The following is a 19,231-nucleotide window of genomic DNA, read 5'->3' as shown; positions in this document are numbered from 1 at the left end:
TCATGGTGAAAAATTTCTATCACCAAGTAACTCTTCCAGAAGTATGAAAAGTTAAAGAGTTGAACACAGGGTCTTTACAAGTAACATTGATACTAACCCTCTGGCTGCGATACAATACAATGGTTAGCCAAAGAATTACCAGTGAAAAGAATTTTCTGTCTGGAATATTTTATTTTACAGGCATACGTCCTGTTCATACTCATTGCTGTAGGGTGCGTCTGCATTAACAGTTTGGCTTGGAGCAGAAATACAGTTTTAAGCCAAATCTTTTGCTTGTCGCCAGTTGCCCTATGTTGATTAAGGTCTCAAAGTGGTTTTGAGATGTACAATCTGAATGCCTTTCAGAGAAATCTAAACTGAGCACTGTACTTCAAATATAGGTAGGGAGCTAAGGGTGGGCCCAAGCTAAGGCCCTCTAGTTTGCACTTACCACTCCTGTGCCACTCGAAGGCTCTCCTGGAAATCCCCTGTGACATGCTGAGGAGCTCAAGTGATATAAAGAGCTCTGTGGTTGTGAAGTGTTCTCATTCACGTTATAATTCTCTTTATCATTCCCATCAGTTTTTAAAATAATAATAACTTTGCACACACAAGTGGCTAGGAAAATAGGTGTATACTGAGGATACATTTTAATGACTTAAGTCAGACACTGTCTTTACATTTAGTTGTCATAAACTCTATTCCTGATTAAGTAAAACTTTCCCAGCCTCCCATATCTTAGTGTAGTTTGTCACAAATAGCACACAGCCAATTTTCATTGAAGTTGTTTTACAGACATTGTAGGCAGGCACTGCTAAGAAAAGAAGCTGTTTGCCTACCTTCATTCCTCCCTGACTATGCTTCCACTGCTACACTACCCCTCCCATGTTCCAATGTAAACCTTTGCCCTAGGCCACAGGGTGAATTAAATCAGAAAACAGATCCAGATTAAAACTAAACTCGTGTTCTGTTGTTTTCTGCTCTGTTAGGTTGAATCTGAATCATTTTTACAAAGTTCTTTTTGAATGTTGTTTTTTGTATGTTTAGATTCTATACATCCGTGAGTAGGAACATAAGAAACAGTTTACATGCTTGAAAAAGAGAGTTGTTTTATAGTGGCATTGTCTGAAAGGGGAACAGAAAGATTGCTCTAGTCTAAAATAAGATAATGCCACATTAGTAACAATGGGTATTAGCAGCAAGAGATCAAGACAGGACTTTGACAATTAGTTGACGCCATGACTTTACTGAAAATGTAGGTCACACTAAATTTTCCACATCATTTAAAAAAATGAATGAAACTGATTAAGAACTATTCTTGGTGGATTTGATTACCATGCTAATAAAATGGCATTTGTTTTAGTATTTTCTAGAGTTGAAAAGAGTATATTTGGTGGGAGATTACTTAGATGGATAATAGGAATGAACATTTTTTCAGCCAAAAACCCTATTTCCTTTTTTAACAGGAGGACGATGACAATCTTTGCAAACTGTGTGTTTTTTTTTAAAGTGAAGCACTTACCTATTCAGGAGAAGAATAGGCTGAAAACATGCATTAAAGAAAATGGTGGAGTAATTCATTTTGTGCTTGATCGCAAGGTATGTTTCAGATTCATTTCTGAGATCTCTGTAGGGAAATATCAAATGCTGTTAAGTGTTGTGGAGTGTTAGTCTTACCTCTTCTAGAGAAGTCATAAGAACTGTAGAGATTATTTCTCTGTTTAATATTTCAGTAAAAATAATTCTGTTTACATTTTTAATGCATCTGGCTTAGTAGTGTTGAAATATCACATAAAAAATTAAGAGCAATATTCTCTCTCCACAAAAGAGCCAGGAAGTTTCTTTCCTGGATAAAACTGCCAGGCTGTTTTTCTTCTCTCGTCATCAGGTAGGGGAAACGCTCAATAAGGAGCTGCATCATGAATTGGGCTTCAATTATGTTATTGTTTATGTTAATGAAAACATTTGATTACTGAGTGAAAATAGATGGCTGTCATATTGCAGCTTTTTATTTTAAATCCAGCTTTAAATTTTAAATACATACTGAACATGCAGCATAGGTAAATCAAGGAGCCTGCTTGCATGATGTGTACAACAACAAAACCAGTCGGCTATGTTTATATTAGTATATTAAACATGACTAGGAATGGTTCCAGGGACTGTGGCCATGTCTGTGCCTGTAGCATGGCTTGGCCCACATCTGTGCTAGTGAACTCTCTTGGCCCTCGGGATCGAGCGCTCATATCCAGACTGCCTATTGGGAATGGTCAGGGTGATGTTCTGTCTCCCAAAGCCTGCTGGAAACTGGGGGGGTGCACATTGGTGGAGGCCAGAAGTACACCAAGGAATATGCCAATGCCTTAACAATATAGATATTCACGTGCCTGTGACAGGGAATGGATTATGTAACTTATTAGCGAAGGTATAGCATAAAGATACTCCACATCTTAGTACTTCTGGCAATTGAAAGCAACAGTTATTTTTTCCCCCATAACTCATAAATTATGACAAGCTCGTCTATATTGTCATATTAGAGTACTTGCTTCTGATCCCCCTTGGGGAGAAGGTAATGCATTATGTTATGATTTTATTTTTTGTTTTGCCAGTTTATTTGTTGGTTTTTTTTTTTTTTAGTTTCAAGAAGAATATGATTAAGTGAGCTAATTTCTCCCTCTCACTTACGTGCAACTTTTCCTAATATAACATTAAACATGTTACTTTAAAGCCTACTGTGTTACATAGAGCTTCTGTGGATGATTGTCATTTTACAGCAAAAACTGTAGATGCTGTCCTCAAGAGTCTCCAGTTTAAATTGTGCATAACAAAAGAAACTGACATTGAACAAAAGAAAAGGAATATGTAAAGAAAAGGAATATTGTAGGTGCATCATCACCTTACCCAGAGCACAGCTGTTTCCTGGCAACTCTGACAATGCACCTCTGTTTAGGAGAGAAAGTGAGAAATAACATACCCAGTTTAGGAAGAGTATTTTTGTTTTGCACTGTAAATTCAGTATGGTCTGAGTTTTTTTGACACCTCACTGTGCTATGGCTCTGGTGATGTAAAGAACCATGGGCTAGACAATAAATAAGGTTCTCATTCATCCCTTCAGACTGCTGACCTGTAAATATGAGCTGGGGAAAAAGAAGAGCGAAGGAAATTCCCTCATTAAAAAATGAACTTGGAAAAAAATGCTAAAAAATGAATTCCTGAATATAGCAAGTGAATTAAGAGATAATGCAGTACAAACATGTCTTAATTGAAATACCTGTCTCGAAAAGTATTTATAAATACAGTGCAAAGTTAGAATTTCAGTACCTAGAAATTGTGAGCTCTAAGATACCGAGAACCACTAACAAGTGGCTGGCCTGTTCGGAATGGACCTTACCCAAACTTTAGAAATTAAATTATGATTAAGCAAGTGTTTCATCCTATCTCCAGATGGGAATCTCAGAATAAATCTGGGCTCAGTGCTGAGAAACACTGTATCAGGGAAGAACTCTTTTTTTCTAAAGCTATATTTTGTTATATGTGACAAATGAAAGTATATCCATTTATTATCTTGTTTTCAAGTGAAATAGATCTAATATTCTAATGTTATGACCATGCATTGATCTGGATCAGTCAGTTTTTGTATGCTTAATTTTAACTGTTAGAGGTACAAAATTCACTGCTTCTTACTTGCAACCATTTTATATGACTTGACTGCTCTTAACATCTCTATTTTGACTTGTGAGGAAAGCTTTAACTTACAACGTGCGTATGATTCCAGTAAAACAGTATAAGATCCGTATGAGTCTGCCAAAATATATTACCATTATTCAGCCCTCTTCCCCATTTTTTTGTACATTCTTCCTTACCCTTCGAGGTAAGGGAAGTCTTTGGTCTGGATTTGTACCATATTTGCCGCAGTACAGCCTGGCCCATTATTGGCCCTCCTGTGTGCTGCTAAGAGCTCTGGGCAGCTGGTCACCCTCATAGTTCTGTAGTCACTGTAGAGGGATTAACTCACTCTGAAGTTATCCTTACTTTAGCTGGGCTGAACTGTGAACATCTGAAGGAGTCCAGCTCTCACTGTTGACAATGGAGGAAGAGAAGAGGTAGCATGTTCCTAAATTAGATGTTTCAATTCAAATATAGCCCAAAAAGGTTGTGTATTTTTTTAAATGTTTTGTTTGGACTGTGGGATTTTACTAGGATGAATTACAAATAAACGTTATTTGTGTGAATACTGTAGTTATGTGTGCATAATGACCATATTTGTAACTTGTCTTTTAGTGTACACATGTTGTTGTGGATACTGTTAATGCCCTCAGCTCTCGTCATATAAAAGTTATTCGGAAGTACCAGCTCCCTGTTGCATGTGTAGATTTTGTATGGAAATCAGTTGAAAGGGGGAAACTTCTACAAATTGATGCCTATGAGGATAATAAATTACAAGACAACACTTTTAACCAAGAGCTAGATAGTCATGGTAAGTTTATGTATTGGCATGATTTATTCATATATCAGTTCTTTTGGAAAAGAATGTTTTAGAAGGTGAATATTTAGAATTAGCTTTTAAGAAATCAGCAACCATGTATACTGGCCACAAAGTTGATATAAATAAGAAATTTTCTGAAAAGAAGTTATCATCCGAAAATTAATCATGTTTTAATTCTTGTCTTTTTCTAGTAACTGTCCTTTTTATTTCTGTTGACTTCTGCATCTCTTAGTGGAGTGCCGTCTCTTGAGTTTCATGGAGTGCTAGCCTTTCCTTTAAGTATTTTAAAAAGTAATTCCTTTTGACACAAAACACTGTATTGTATGAACATGCTCATGTCATGAATTGGTACAGTTTTCTGAACTAAACAGAAGAATGAGAATCAGGAACCCAGCACTGGATAGACATACTTTTTTTTGCACAATAGAGGCCATGGGCATGCGTTGCTGAAACTGGTTAGTTCCTTTTTCTAGCAGTCCAAAACAGTTTTAAGCTAAAAGTGAAGCTGCCTCCATAGGCCATATCTAGATAAGTTGGGGAGGGGGTTGTTTTTAAAGCAGTACAAAACAAAAAACTAGCTGTGGATTATTCTCTGGCACTAGGGCCAAGTGGTACAGAGCAGGTTTCAGCTACATACCAAAATTCTTTCTCCTCTCTCTGTCACAAAAATCAGGGTGGCTGCATACAGAGTGCCTGGTGGGAATAGGCTCTGGCATTGCTTACAGAAGTATTATTTGGCAAGGAGCAAACCTCCAGGAAGCACTCCAGCAGTGAAGCAATTGGGGCAGTTACCCTCCAACAGTTGACTCCGTGTCCTGCTCAGTTTTATGTCTGAATACAGTGTGGCCTCAGTAGCTGTGGACTTGTTTGAATGTGTAAAATATTTTTGAAGGTTAAGTAGCTGTGTTAGGCTTTTTTTTTTTTTTTAACTATTCGTATGTTAAATCAAAGAAACCAGATGTTATGCCAAGTGAATAAAGATTTTGATTGCAGGTATGGAAGACCTGTCATCTTCTGAGAATAAAAATGCTACTGAGAAAAATGAAAACAATGACTTAAATCCCATTATTACTGAAGAAAGTAAGAGCAGAACTGAGTCCGAAGCAGGGATTCTCAGGTAAAATAAGATAAAATTAAAGGTGTATTTTGATATATCTATGTTGATATTTCTGTAAAAGAACAGAAATCCCCTTTGGAATCTGTCTCCAAATTGTGGAATTGTCCAATTGTGACCTATGGAGATGGTTCATTATCTTAAGAATACTATAGTGGAGGAAAAAGTTATCCTTTCTCCATTTTCTGTACTCTGTGTGTATGAGTTTATACCAGCTTCTGATTTATTTTCCCTTTGAATCTGACTGTGGAAATTGTTTTTACCTTTTTCCATTAGTGTACACCTACAGGGCAGATCCCTAGTATGTGCAGAGCTTCTACCAATTGAGCAGGCAATAGGCATTGCTCAGGCTTCCTGGATTTATGGTTGGAGCATTGTTTATGATCACAGTCTTTTTTCTTTTAGTTGTTCATATAGATTTTTGTTTGCAGGCCAGTTTGGTTCATTATTTTTAGAAGTGCTGAGCACATATCTCTCCCACTAAACTGCTAGGAGAGCTGAAAATGAGGATCATTGAGACTGCTCTTACCTAATAGGGAAAGAGTACTGTTATAACTTACTTATTATTGAATTAAAGGAACAAAATGAGCTCCAACACTGATGTATGTTTTTTTAATGTAGTAATACAATGCAACTTCTGCTTTCAGAGACTGCTGTCAGGGAAAGGATAGGCATTTAATTATTCTCTGGGAATACATATACTAGAAGGTGTACTTATCTCATTTAAAAGTCCTAATGCTGAAGGACATAACTACAAGTGTATATTCTAATATGAAGTCAGGAATGAAAGAGGGATTAGCCTAGGACAGCACAGCTAGCTGACCAAAACTAGAAGCAGCAGCTAGAAAATTAATGTGCAAACAGGCAATGAAAATCCATTAATTTTGTTGCTTCCATAGTTTTTCTAGAGGATGAAGATTGAAACGTAGTCTTCATCTTCAGGTTCACACTAGATGGTTTGGCTTACTAGTGCAGGTCAGGAGCTTGTCTGGGTGGGATTTTATTTCTCAAAGCTTTTTTTGTTGTTTTGTTGCTGAAAAATATATAAATCTTCTTATATTAGTTCATATTTTAGTATGCTGCTGCAGCCTATGACAGTACTGTTTTTACTGGTGATGGGTGTTTTTAAGTATGAAAGGAAACTAATTGCTCTGATTCCAGATTTTACACAGAAGATGATCAAGATATTCCTTTTTTTCCTCAAGATTTTGAAGTTGCAAAATACAATGTGCTTGAAAAAGTAAGCCTTTCTCTTACTGTGAGAAAATGTGGGAGAATGTAGAAGGATCAGTAGATGAATAAAAGGTTTACAGTTTTATACGCATCAGGAACTCTTTTATGTTACCATGTACCACAATGCAAAGAGAAGGATTGAAAAGTACTTTAATATTATGTCTTTCAGTGCAGCATAATTCAACCCAGACAAAACTCTTCTGTTTACTGTCATGTTCCAGCCAAAGCACTGCAGTAGAATAATACATATGTGCTTCTGACAATGTATATTGTTATCATGGCTGTTATATTTAAATTACATTTAATGCCTAGAACATTTTTATTAAAAAGAAAACTATCAAAACACCAAAATAGATGGAATTGTACAGCAATAAGTACAGTGAAGCCTGAGAGGAGCTTCTGCTTATTATTGTGATACAAATAATGAATTATTTTGTTTGTTTTCATAGCTAGTCATAGAGTGTGGTGGTTCTAAACAGATGGAAAATGAGTAGAGCGAGGGGAAATATATGGTGCAGCATCATGTGAATGCAACATACTGAAACAGTAAACGGGGGGATGTGGCTTTGTTTCTCTCTCCATTCAGATTTACTCCAAGGAGAGCAAAGATATTGTGGTTATTGAATTACAGTGTTCCAAAGAACGTTGTGAGTTTCCGTTTCGAGTGTGTGCACACTTTAGTGCATCAAATGGATCCAAGGTATGAGCCACTCATTGACATTAGGTGTTTGTTTCTTTATGCACATTGAACACACCTATCCCAGAGCTCCAGATACATTTCATTCTTATTTGTAGTCTGATTCTTACATAGAGATAATGGGAAGTCATTCTGCTAGCTTTATCATAATAAATTTGATTCAAAGTTAACTCCTCTGTGTATGTTTACAACACTCTCAGAAGAGCTGGTTTAGTGCTAGGCAGCAGTACAGTATGGTTCTGGATGTACCTGCTTCATATATTCACATACATGTTCCTGGTAATATCTAAACTGTATAATGGCATACTTAAGGGATAAAATGCTATAGAGAATTATATTCTGGACATACTTTTGACAGACAGCAAGGCTGTTCTTGAGGGCAGCCTGAACATATTTCTCTAAATAAGAGTTATGTGTACAATCTGGTATAGCACAGTACCAGTCTGTGTCATTGTAGCAATGTTAGGCTCAAGTCAAAGGAGCTGAATCGGGGATGAATTTGGACAAGAAATCATGATTTATAGATTTGAATCATTTATTTATGAGTTCTAGCTCAGTTGGTAGAATAATTTATTCCAGCATGCATTTAGAAGAACCTGTCTTGTCACTATGGGGTTTGTGAGTAGAGCCTTGTGCTTGTTCTTCTTGTCCCACAAACCCTCACAAAAGCACTGCCTTACTGGAAGCCTGTTAAATCAAAACCCTGAAGTTAAGTGTGGATTTGTCAGCTGTTAGAGCAGTGGGCTGTAGAATTAACTCTGTACATCCCTGTACAGTTTCTCTGACTAATTTTACTCTCTTAAATTACAGAGCAATAAACAATTCATAATAACTAAGACTGCTGAAGAAATAAGAGAAAACTATGAGACTTTCATTGCAGACCTGAAGAGCCAGGATTTCCTATTAAGAGAAACTTTTCCACCCGAAGCAGAATCTTTAGCTTCTACAAAATTGCAAAAGGCTAGTACAACTTCCACGTTTATGCTTTTTTGTCCTTTGTTATTTATTTTTGTTTTCAGCTTTCTGAATGTGGTAAACATTGTCTGGATTGCAGTGATACAATCATAGGTTAAAGGAAACATTGTATGTAAATGTTCGGGGGGGGGTTGTTTTGTTTTTTTTCTTGAACATTGAGTGCACATATGTAACCACATTAAAAGCATATGTAGTCATTTTTTGTTATAGCATATATTCTCATAGCATATATTCTCAGTAGGTGCCTTATCAAAATGAATGTGATGCCTAAACAGTGATGTTCTAATATAGCAACCGGAACTGTTGTGTCATGTGTAACTTGGACTGTCATAATTATTTTGCACGTATGCAAGGCTTTAGAGGCTTGATGCAGATCTTAGTGAAATCAGTACCAGAACTCCCACCAATATACTTCTGGTCCTAGAAGTATATTTCAGACATTTTACTGCTATTTAAACTGGTTGTAGTGTCACAGAAAGTAAATGGGAAAAACCTTTCTCACTATAAGCTATCTACTTCTCTTCTACCGTGTTTAACTTTCATTTTAGAGCACAACTGGCACCTAGATTATATCCAGCCTATATACATCCTCTAGTGAGCTCAGAAGCCCTGTGGTTGATGCCATATGGACAAGTAATGTAGAGTGTCCAAACTAGTATGATAACTATTGGAAATATCAAGTTTAATGGTAGTTGCTGGGGTTGAATAACAGTGAGAAAAAACTGAAGTGTTCAACTTTAAGTGTTCCTCAAATATACATGAGAAAATCTGTGTTTTCACAACTCTTTTGGATGTATGGATTGTACTGATTTTCATGGCCTTTCTATTCTCCTATAGCTTTGCTGGTTCAATTTTTATTTTCACAAAAGTAGTATCTTTCCACTGGGGCTTTCTGAACTACAGATACAACAGTCATCTGTTACAGATGGTACAAAAGAATGGCCATTTGAATCCATCTGTTCTATTACCAGCTGTGCAAAAAAGAAAATGGTTGAGATCTGTAGACTGCTATGTCTGTACCTGTGATACTACAGGGTACTGATAAAGATACCTCAAGCAAATCAACTTCTGTCTTCACCAAGACATTACATCTCATCTTTCAACTGGCCATGGCCACCTGCCTGCCATGCTCTCCACTCAGAAGACAAATCTTCCCCTTCAGTTGATGGGACTGAAGAAATCATACTAAGCCTGAATGTGTATTGTATACTGTGTTGCTTATAGGAAAACTTCTTTATCTGTGTGAGAACTTAAGGGATTTGCATCTTTGTCTTTCCACTGAATTGTGCTTGTTTTACTACAGTTACTTCTAGAAGAAGCCATAAATCCAAGTGCTTTATGTCAGGAAGTTAGCAATTTTGTGGAATTGATCTGGGCAGAAGCTCTCGGCCACCTGGATAGTTTACTGCTTGAACCAATAAAAAACATAAGCCTCAATGATGTAAGTTAATTCTTGTTACTCTGTGGGAACAAATAGATAAAAACTACTATAAGGAAGTTTCTTTTTTTTCCCAGCAAACAAATATGTTGTTTCATATATTGGGATTGGAATTACACTTGATAATACCGTACTTAAGCATATTCATGCTTCAGAAATTTTGATATCAAATTTTGAAAATCACAACACTGAAAAGATGCAGTGCTCCCTAGAGCAGATGGTTGTCCTTTACATTTTATAGCAATTTACACAATTCTTAGGGGAGGAACCCTTCTGTGAGATAAATTGAGGCACATAAGAAAACAGTCCTTTACTTTTATATGCTAGAAGTGTGCGTAAATAGTAGGTTATTGTCCCCTGCCAATATGTTTCGATCATATTTCAGCCAGGCATTATCTAGTAATGCAAAAATAGTTCAAATTATAGTCCGTTTGTATTATCAGATGAGACATGTAATTAACACATGGCTACTCTTGAAGGCCTTTGAGTATTACAGCTGTTATTGAGACTAACTGCCTATCCATCCTTATGTTAACTCTAGGGTTGATTTAATCACACTTTTCCATGTACTTCAGTAGTTTTGCTTTACTCCCTAGACACCTGAGAAGTTAACATTTATTCGTATGATTAAGGCCTGGCTGTTTAAGAAGGCACTTTTTCTCATCTCTGTCACCACTGAAAGCAAAGTTAGTTGGAGAATGTGTTAGTTTTAAATTGGAAGAGCTTTGCCAGCAAAAGTTCCTCAATTGTGGAATGTCCTTGCCCTTATCTTATTATATAAAACTCGGTTTTGATGTTCTTCAGCAGTAGATGTATGGTAGGAGAATATCCCTTTCACTTTTTGAAGTGGAATATACATTTGCCTAGGCACTGGCCAGTAAGTAGTACATTACTAATATTTTATGTATGTACTCAGAGATAGTAATGAGTGCATTTCATAAATCAGCAAGGACAAAAATAAAATGCTTTTTGTAGTAAATGCTTTTTATGAGGTGCAATTGTTTGGATATGAAGATTCCTAACATATTTCAGGTAGTTGAACAAACCAAATTTGATAATGTTCAATCATGGACAGCTTTTGCAAGAGCTGAATCATAGACCTAAAAGATTCTGTATTCCAAAGCACATATCTGTAAGGATATGATAAAACCATTTTCACTAACTTTTCCCATTAATAATTAATTTTAAGAGAAATAGCTTTTGTCCAGGAAGAAAAAAATCTCCGGATTTTTGAAACACAATAATTAAGTGAATTCCTGTTCAGTTAGATTAACTCTGCATTCTTTTTCCAAAGGGTTTTGCAAGACAGAGACCAGCCTTGGGTCAGTATTGGAACTGCAGTACGACTTTGTTATGCAGCCTCTAATATCAGCACTTTACTGCCTGCTGCCTATGGTTCATGTAAATTAAAGCCACTTTGCCTTTTCCCTCCTGCCCTGAGAAGATCAAATAACAAGTATTCTGTGAAAAATTTCCAACTGAGAGGCAATGTACAAATAAAAAGAAATTTATGTCCTGTCTGTCTGGACAAAGTATTTAATGAATCATTACTTTAATGTGATCTGGAGGCTGCATGTTATAAACAGGACTTCTGCTCTGCTTTATGTGTTTTAGGATAAATTAGTGCACTTAGAAATTTCATAAGAAACATATTAAACTAATTTCTGTGGTTATTTCATCAATGCACTAGAGCTGACAATGTGAATCAATAAGAAGTTAAAGAGCATTATCTTTCAATCTAATTCATATTCCATATTATTTTTTGGAGGTTATTTTACTGGCTCTTAGCCCTACTGAGGTACTTTGCAAGTAGCCAAGTATAAGGGCAGAATAATATCCAAGTTTCAAATTTCATATCCTAGTATAGGAAAATATTTTGTTGCTATTGCACTAACAAAAAGTTGAAGTGGAATATCAATGTGGAATTAAATGATCCATTTTCAATATTTATTTCTTTGTGCTTTTTCTGCAATTTTGTGATGGTTTCCAGTTTAATAATCTCTTCTTTTATAGGTGAGCAAAGCAGAAGGTATTTTACTCCAGATAAAGAATGCACTGGATGAGGGAGCAGATAAGGTGGCACTGCAAGTGATGATAAAGGAATTTTATCAAGTTATACATCACAAAACTGAAACAGACTATAATGTTTCCAAAAAGCTGTTATCTAGTAAACAGGACCTTTGTCAGGTAACTTCTCCAGATTGCTGGTAATTCCTGGTCTGCACTGTGCTGTATAAGTTTTAAACATGCTGACTAGATAAGTTGACAGGGTATTTTGTGCAGCCAGTCGCAGGCAGTGTTAGTTTAAAAAACTAATTTATTGGGACCTCTTGCACAGAGTAACGCTCATGGTGGGGAATTGAACATGTTGAACAGGAAGACCAGTCAAGGTATGGATGCTGACAGGAGTCTCCCTTGCAATTTTAATGATGGCGTCTTCAGCTGGATCAAATGAGATGCATAAAACTGTTTTTCTGGTGAATTGTTATAGTCCAGCTGGCCTTAGTAACCATTCCAGCGTACACATAATCAGTTTCTATTGATCAACTTAAACTAATACAAATCATATCTTAACCATTTTATTAGTGTACAGAAGACTGTTCTGTGTGACCTCTACTACGTATGCAGGAACAGTTTCAATAAGCTGTTTGAAATTATCTATCTATGTAGAGCTTGGTCAGTTCCTACATCTACAGCACAAACTGCGGGGGTTGGGGGGGGGTAGCCTCCCAGACTGCCTGGATTCTCTGTGCAAGTAGTTAATCAGCATGTCTAAACATACAAAGAGTGTTTTGTCAGTTGGTGTAAGCACAGCTGACCTGCCTAGGAAAATCTCCCACCACCACTCCCCCTTAGGTCTCCTGTGTTAATTAGTTCATTTTTAAGCTGGCTAGGAGTTCAGTTGCTCTGTTGCAAATCAGTCCTCTGTCTCATCTTCACAGGGACTAGCTGGGAAATTCTCAGACTGTCTGGGGAGTAGGTGACAACATGTGCAGAGTGTGCACACAGGCAGAGCCCTCACACCCAGTGGCTGTCGGGGAGCAGCAAGGGCAAGCTGATCTGTAAGGGCAAGTGAGCCAGGAGTGAAGATGAGAAAGGCCAGGACAGTTACCTCACCAGCAAGGGCACAGTCCCACAGTGCCGAAGAAGAGTAGAACAGGTGACAGTAACTGCCTGTGGCAGTAACCAGGGGCAGACAACAGTCCAGATCACCTCATCACTATGGTCTTGTCTGGCAGGTCCAAGGTCAAGCCAGAAAGTCAAGTCTGCAGGATCAGAGTCAGAATTGGGGAGGTACCAGGCCGTGTGCAGACATATCTGCAACATAGCTCAGCCAGAGACCAAGAACAAGAGCCTGAGCTTAAAGGCAGCTCCTGAGTGAAGATGGGTCATGCCCCTGCAGGGGCTTCTCACAGCTTTTTCAAGGTGTGGCAGCTGCATTATCAAAGCTAGCCCCAAGCCCAAGCAACTATACCCTCAGGTGAAGTGAGATACACTTAGGGCCCTGTCAGCTATATCACACTTCTAACTATAGAACAAACTTGAATTTCTTCCTTTTATCACAATTATAACATGAATTGCATAGATTCTGCTAGAGATATTCTTTGCAAAAACAAAAAGGTATCCAAATGTCAGTCTTTGGTGAGTTACAAAGTAAAAAGGGGGAAAGGTAAAGGGAGGAAGGCTCCCTATTGGGATAAAAGAGTAAATGTTAATAGTGTCTGTAACCTTGAAATATTCCTGATAACAGAAATTATTATGTCTTGTACACCTTTCCCATGACTTAGTAAAACATATTATTAAAATTAAAATTACTAAAATTTTATTAAATTAACTGTCCTCTTTTCTCCTGGTCTGTGAAAATTACATGAATGCCTTGTTCTATTGCCCTAACTAGATAGTGGCACGAGTGACAGTATATGACAGATTCTAATAAGTAAGGATTGCCTTGCAAGCAAAATGAAAATGATAGTCAACCATGAATTCTGATTTGTGGAGCTTTTATGAGCAGGCTCCATCCGGAACTTGATTTGTAGTTGTACAAAAGCAATTTAACTATTTCTCATATGCCTTTTTCTCTGATTTGTTTTCATGGGATGGAATAGCTATTTTGGTTGTATTCCTTACTATATCTGACAAGTGGAAATGTTCTTTTGCGTATTCCACTTCAGTGATGTTACAGTGTAACTTCATATAATTCAGTCTGAGTTTTGTGTTCAGTCTGAGTGTTTCCTTAATTAAAATTCTACCAAGTATTCATTTGCAACAGAATTCACTGAAAAAACTTAACGTTTATCATTTGTTCATATGTGTTAATCATGCAACAATTGTAATTTCTATCATTATTTTCTAGCTAATCCGAGACATGCTTAATATACGTGAAACAAATATGTCATGCCCAAACCCATCATCTTTGGCCAAATACCAGGCTCTAAGGTGCAAGATTGAAGCCGTTGATGCAGAGAGTTATGAATTTCTCAATGTTGAAGAGCAACTGTTAAAAAACAATCACAAGTGAGTGTTTAGTAGTTATACAACGGTTCTATACCATTCAAGGGATAGTGCACAATATAGCTCTGAAATGGACTGAATTATCAGATTTTGTTATAGTGCAGCGTTGATTGATGTGAATATGAGATAAATGGCTCTAGAAATGAAATAATCAATGACTAGATCGTTAATACAGAGAACAATATGGCCTTCAGTTACACTTACGTAGTCACTTCAGGTTTGTTCCTACTGAGTAATTACATGGTTAAGCAGCTCGGGCCTTTGCTTGGGCCTAAACCTACCTAGCAAATACTGGGTGCTAACCAGTTGCACCCAAATGTTTATTGGTCAAGTATGGAAAGAGCACTGTGCTTGGAACATGAAAGCTTCTGTTTGGCTTCAGTAAAGTTCAGTAGTTGTGAGCAGTTGATGACATTTTGTTTATACTTAAGTCATTTAAAATTAATAGAACAATAGTTTGTGATTCAATTCCATCTTTTGGTTCTTTTTTTGATAGAACCAATTGAATAAGCTTTTTGTGAACTAGCTGTTATCCGAACTACTCTTTGTGCATAGCAGATACCTATCTTAGGTAGCTTAGGCCTTGAGACTATTCTGTGTCCTATATAAGTCATCCAACTAATAAGCACAGGATTTTTCCCAGAAAGTTTTGACTTTACTTTTAAACAGCAGATGAAAAAGCGTAAATACATTGCAAGAACTTGAGCATATTTAGTCCCTTTCAGTCTCTGCATTTGCAATTCTATTTTTTGTCAAACAATTGTTTTGGGAAAAAAAAATCAAGTGCAGTAGAAACGTATTGAAGGATCAGAGTCTAAGCAGTTAAAAAAAAAAAAAACCTTTATATAGCAGCTTCATGAATTAGGACATAAAATACTTACAGTCCTTAACAACAGAAGCCACATAGTTTGAGTGAAGTATTCAAGCATATAGAAAAGTGCAAGTCCCAGTTACCGATACTATTTTAGCGCTCAGGAACTCAAATCTGACTGAAGTTCACTGGGCCATAAAAGCATAACTGTTTGATTTATGCTTTTAATTTCCAATTAATACCTACTTTTGGTATCTAATCATTGTGATCCATAAGCCCTTTTCTAAATTGCTTTGTAAATCCCAAAGTACATTACCTTGTCACAGTCAGGAATCCCTAAAAATCATCTTCAGAGTATTTCTTAAGGTATGGCTGTACTGACACTGTTAAGCAGCTCAGTTCTTAGTCCACAGTCTGTCACCTGAGGAAGTACGTTCCAAGGCTGTGTACATGCCAGACTGTTTAACCAAAGGGAAAGTGGTGAGCATGCTGTTCCCCACCCAGGCCTTTACAGCATAGCTAAGAAGAGCATTCAGCTGGCAAGGATAAAGATAAGAGAGAGAAAGAATCTGGCTCTGGTGCTTAGTGTAATCACGAGAAGGGAAGGACGTGAATCCCAGTGACTACTCAGTCCAGTAACTATGGTATGTAAAATGCACACATCTTGTTGAAGGTGGGATTGCAACCCAAACTTTTCTCCTCTTAGGTGTATTTTTTATTTGGGAGGTCTAAGTTACTACTTCCAAATAACTTGAGCTATGATGTCAAGATGTTTAGTTCAGCCAAGATAGTGCATTATGTGAGTGTTCTCAGAATTTTTAGTGCAAGATAAGTCTGCCTGTAAAAAAAATCAGGTGCTAACAAACTCTGAGCCACATAGAGATGCGTGGAGTTTTGTATGTCACATCTTTGAATTTAGGTCCCAAAATGTCAAATGAGATAATTTCATCTGAATTTAAGCATGAAAAAACATTTTTGGTTTATCTCTAAATGTCTAAATAGCACTTGATTTTAGTCACTAGGTTTTTAGTATCTCTAGTGATTTGAGTAAATGCTCTGTTACCTTTTTTTCCTCTAACAGTTGCAAAAAAAAATTTGAATGTTAATTTGAGATTTACAATCAGCCTTTATCTCTTAGTAGTAGATTGATCTTGAATGCACTTTCTGAGTCATATGATCTCAAAGATAATTTCAAATTTCTTGCAGTGACTGTCCAGTGAGAATTTTAGAAGTATATAGGGTCGGCAGAATAGGTGAAACAGCAGAATTTCTGAGCAGTCTTGGAAATACTCAGTCACTGTTCCATGCGTCACCTGTACACAACTTTGTGGGAATTCTTTGCAGGTACAAATTTACATTCCCTTTTTTTATGAAGCTGAATCAGGATTAATTATTTTCTTAAGTATATTTTGACTTTACAAGTTGCTTTTTATAAAGCCCTTTTACATTATGTTTAACCTAATTGTTTACTGTTAACATTTATATAGATATGTCCATATACTTCTACAGACCTCTAAAAGGAAAATCAGTCTTCTGTAATGTTGAATTTAATTACTCTCCAAGTGGGTTAGACTTGAGATGCAAGTATTTGGATATGATGGTGAGGAGCATAGTTTAAATCCGCATGAAAGATGACAAAATGGAGAGAGTAGGGAGAATAATGGCTGTGTGGATAATTTATCCTGTGTTTCAGGAAAGAATTCCATTGATGATGTCCTCCTTCTACCTCTGTACATTATTTCTCCATGACCACTTCATGATCATTTAAAAATATGCTAACTAACTTTCTGGAGTAACCTAATGTCTTGTTCTATGACCAGATTCCATGGGTTCTCTCTAACATGGCAATAATGTTCATGGCGAAAATAATATAACCTAATACAGCTTAAATTATATTTAAATCCCCATCATAGCGTGTGTGTGATCAATACCAGATACTGAAAACTTAAGGATTTTGAAAAGACCGTGTCTGATGTATAATGCCATCAAAACTAAACTTATTTCAAAAGTCATATTAGCATTCTATTTTCCTTATACTGCAGACTTTAACTGTAGGTTACAAAACTGTTGAACTTACTTAAATGTTTTGTCTTTTTACATTCCTTTTATGTAAAAGGTTTATGTGGGCACCCATCAGTAATAAATCAAATGTCTTATAAAAAGTGTAAGGATGGTATCTCTACACTAATATGTTTGCATATCAAACAATGAATAAGTTTCCAAGTGTCATTCCTCCCCATTCTCCCTTTAAAACTTCTTATTTTACTTAGATGCATTCTGCTAAACATAGAAAAAGCAAACAGTCTTTATTGCTTATATAATTAGTGTTGATGACTAATATTGCCTTGGGGATTATTTTTTTGATGAATAGGCTTCCTTGAGACACTATGAGTGGTTTCTGTAAAATGTATTTTGTTTTAATCCTCTGTGATTTGTTATTGCACAATGCGAATTAGCTCAAATACTATATACAAAAAACATCAAATATCCTGAGCTTCACTTGTATGTTTTCCCCCCACTCTAGAGGACTGCTTATGCCAAAAGTGGTCGTTGAAGATCATGGCCTCAAAAGAACTGACACTGGGAATCTGGGCAGTGGCATTTACTTCAGTGATTCTATTAGGTCTGAATGACCATGGTATCTTTTTTATTTTGTCTTTTCTGTATTCTTTTGGCTTTCCAAGTTAAGTAGATACAATGTTTAATACTTACAAAGTAATTTAATCATAAAATTTATTCCTGTCCATTTTTCCAGAAATACTTGTGAATTCTTCAGCTTTTATGACATTTATATTTATATCAATTTTAATAAAATGTCTATGATCTTTCTTTACATATAGTGCTAGTATTAAGTATTCTTCACCCAGTGTGATGGATGGAACTCGACTTCTGGCAGTTTGTGATGTGGCACTTGGCTCCTGCTTGGATTTGTATCAACGAAATTTTTCATTAAATAGTGCACCATCAGGTTATGACAGTGTGCATGGAGTCCGTAAAGCAGCAGATGTCTCTTCAGATTTTGAGGTACTGATCCTACAGTACTGGGCACTTGAAAAGACACCAAGTTTGGATGTATTGTACCAGTGATAGATAATAAAAGGAATGTAACCTATGTTTCAGTTCAGACACTAAATCACCAGACAGTAATCAGTAAAATGACTCTCTCTCTTACTATCTGTAAAGTGCATATAAAACTTCTAAGGCTCTTTCTCTTTTTATTACTATTTATAAAGAGATTTAAAATTCTTGCAAGAAAAAATAAATAAATGAAAAAAGCTAATATTCTTTTTTATTATATCTGAATTATTGTGTAAGTATCTGAGATTTGACATTGGAATTGTTATTTGGAAATTATATTCTACCTTGTATGGAATAAGAAGTAATCACCATGGAAGGTTCATTTTTTGTAAGTGAACCCAACTACTATAGTCCCTGTCCTTATGGTTTATGCTCTAAGGCAGGGATGATAGTTATACCAGTACACAAATACAGTTGCTGTCTAGGTATCCATCGAAGTTTGGATTCTGGGTGGTTTTTGTTAATTCTTTTGAGGAAATGTTGTACTTTAGAGAGAAGAGAGACTATGGAGAATACAAAATAAGAAGATAGAAGAGATGCAAATGTGGGTGTTAGAGTGCTTAGGGGAGTGCAAAAGACTGGCAGATTTTTATTATTTATCCAAGGTGATGTGCCATTTAGGTTCACCTCTTCATCAGTTTGCAGGTTTTTTTGAAATAATACCTATGACTTTTTTTTTCTTGTAAAATGTCTTTCTTTTTCCACCAGGATGATGAATTTGTTGTGTATAAAACCAATCAGGTTAAAATTAGATTTGTTGTTAAGTTTTGTGTTGCTGAAGACCAAATAAAACGATTTCAGCCTGGAAGTAGGGTGGGACTGGAGCAAGATCAGCCAGTGTCACAACATCCTTTACAGCATGAGAGTAAGAAATGTTTTCTGTTTGTAACTTGGTTTGCTTCAAGAATACC

General features: G+C 36.4%; 1 protein-coding gene across 1 annotated transcript in view; it reads left to right on the top strand.

Moving 5' to 3' along the window:
• Positions 1 to 19,231, top strand: part of PARP4 (poly(ADP-ribose) polymerase family member 4) — a 46,374-nt gene that overhangs the window by 1,681 nt on the left and 25,462 nt on the right. Inside the window, exons 2-14 of the mRNA XM_026112099.2 lie at positions 1,446 to 1,578; positions 4,258 to 4,453; positions 5,456 to 5,579; positions 6,738 to 6,816; positions 7,396 to 7,509; positions 8,317 to 8,466; positions 9,785 to 9,922; positions 11,933 to 12,106; positions 14,274 to 14,434; positions 16,449 to 16,586; positions 17,767 to 17,865; positions 18,083 to 18,266; positions 19,029 to 19,185. Coding sequence (XP_025967884.2) covers positions 1,453 to 1,578; positions 4,258 to 4,453; positions 5,456 to 5,579; positions 6,738 to 6,816; positions 7,396 to 7,509; positions 8,317 to 8,466; positions 9,785 to 9,922; positions 11,933 to 12,106; positions 14,274 to 14,434; positions 16,449 to 16,586; positions 17,767 to 17,865; positions 18,083 to 18,266; positions 19,029 to 19,185 — 1,840 coding nt within the window. The 5' untranslated portion in view covers positions 1,446 to 1,452. The remainder of the gene's footprint in view (positions 1 to 1,445; positions 1,579 to 4,257; positions 4,454 to 5,455; positions 5,580 to 6,737; positions 6,817 to 7,395; positions 7,510 to 8,316; positions 8,467 to 9,784; positions 9,923 to 11,932; positions 12,107 to 14,273; positions 14,435 to 16,448; positions 16,587 to 17,766; positions 17,866 to 18,082; positions 18,267 to 19,028; positions 19,186 to 19,231) is intronic.

This window comes from Dromaius novaehollandiae, chromosome 1 (assembly GCF_036370855.1).
Source record: "Dromaius novaehollandiae isolate bDroNov1 chromosome 1, bDroNov1.hap1, whole genome shotgun sequence".
Taxonomy (NCBI): domain Eukaryota; kingdom Metazoa; phylum Chordata; class Aves; order Casuariiformes; family Dromaiidae; genus Dromaius; species Dromaius novaehollandiae.
Note: the sequence above shows the minus strand (reverse complement) of the source record. Positions and strands in the feature narration are given on the sequence as shown.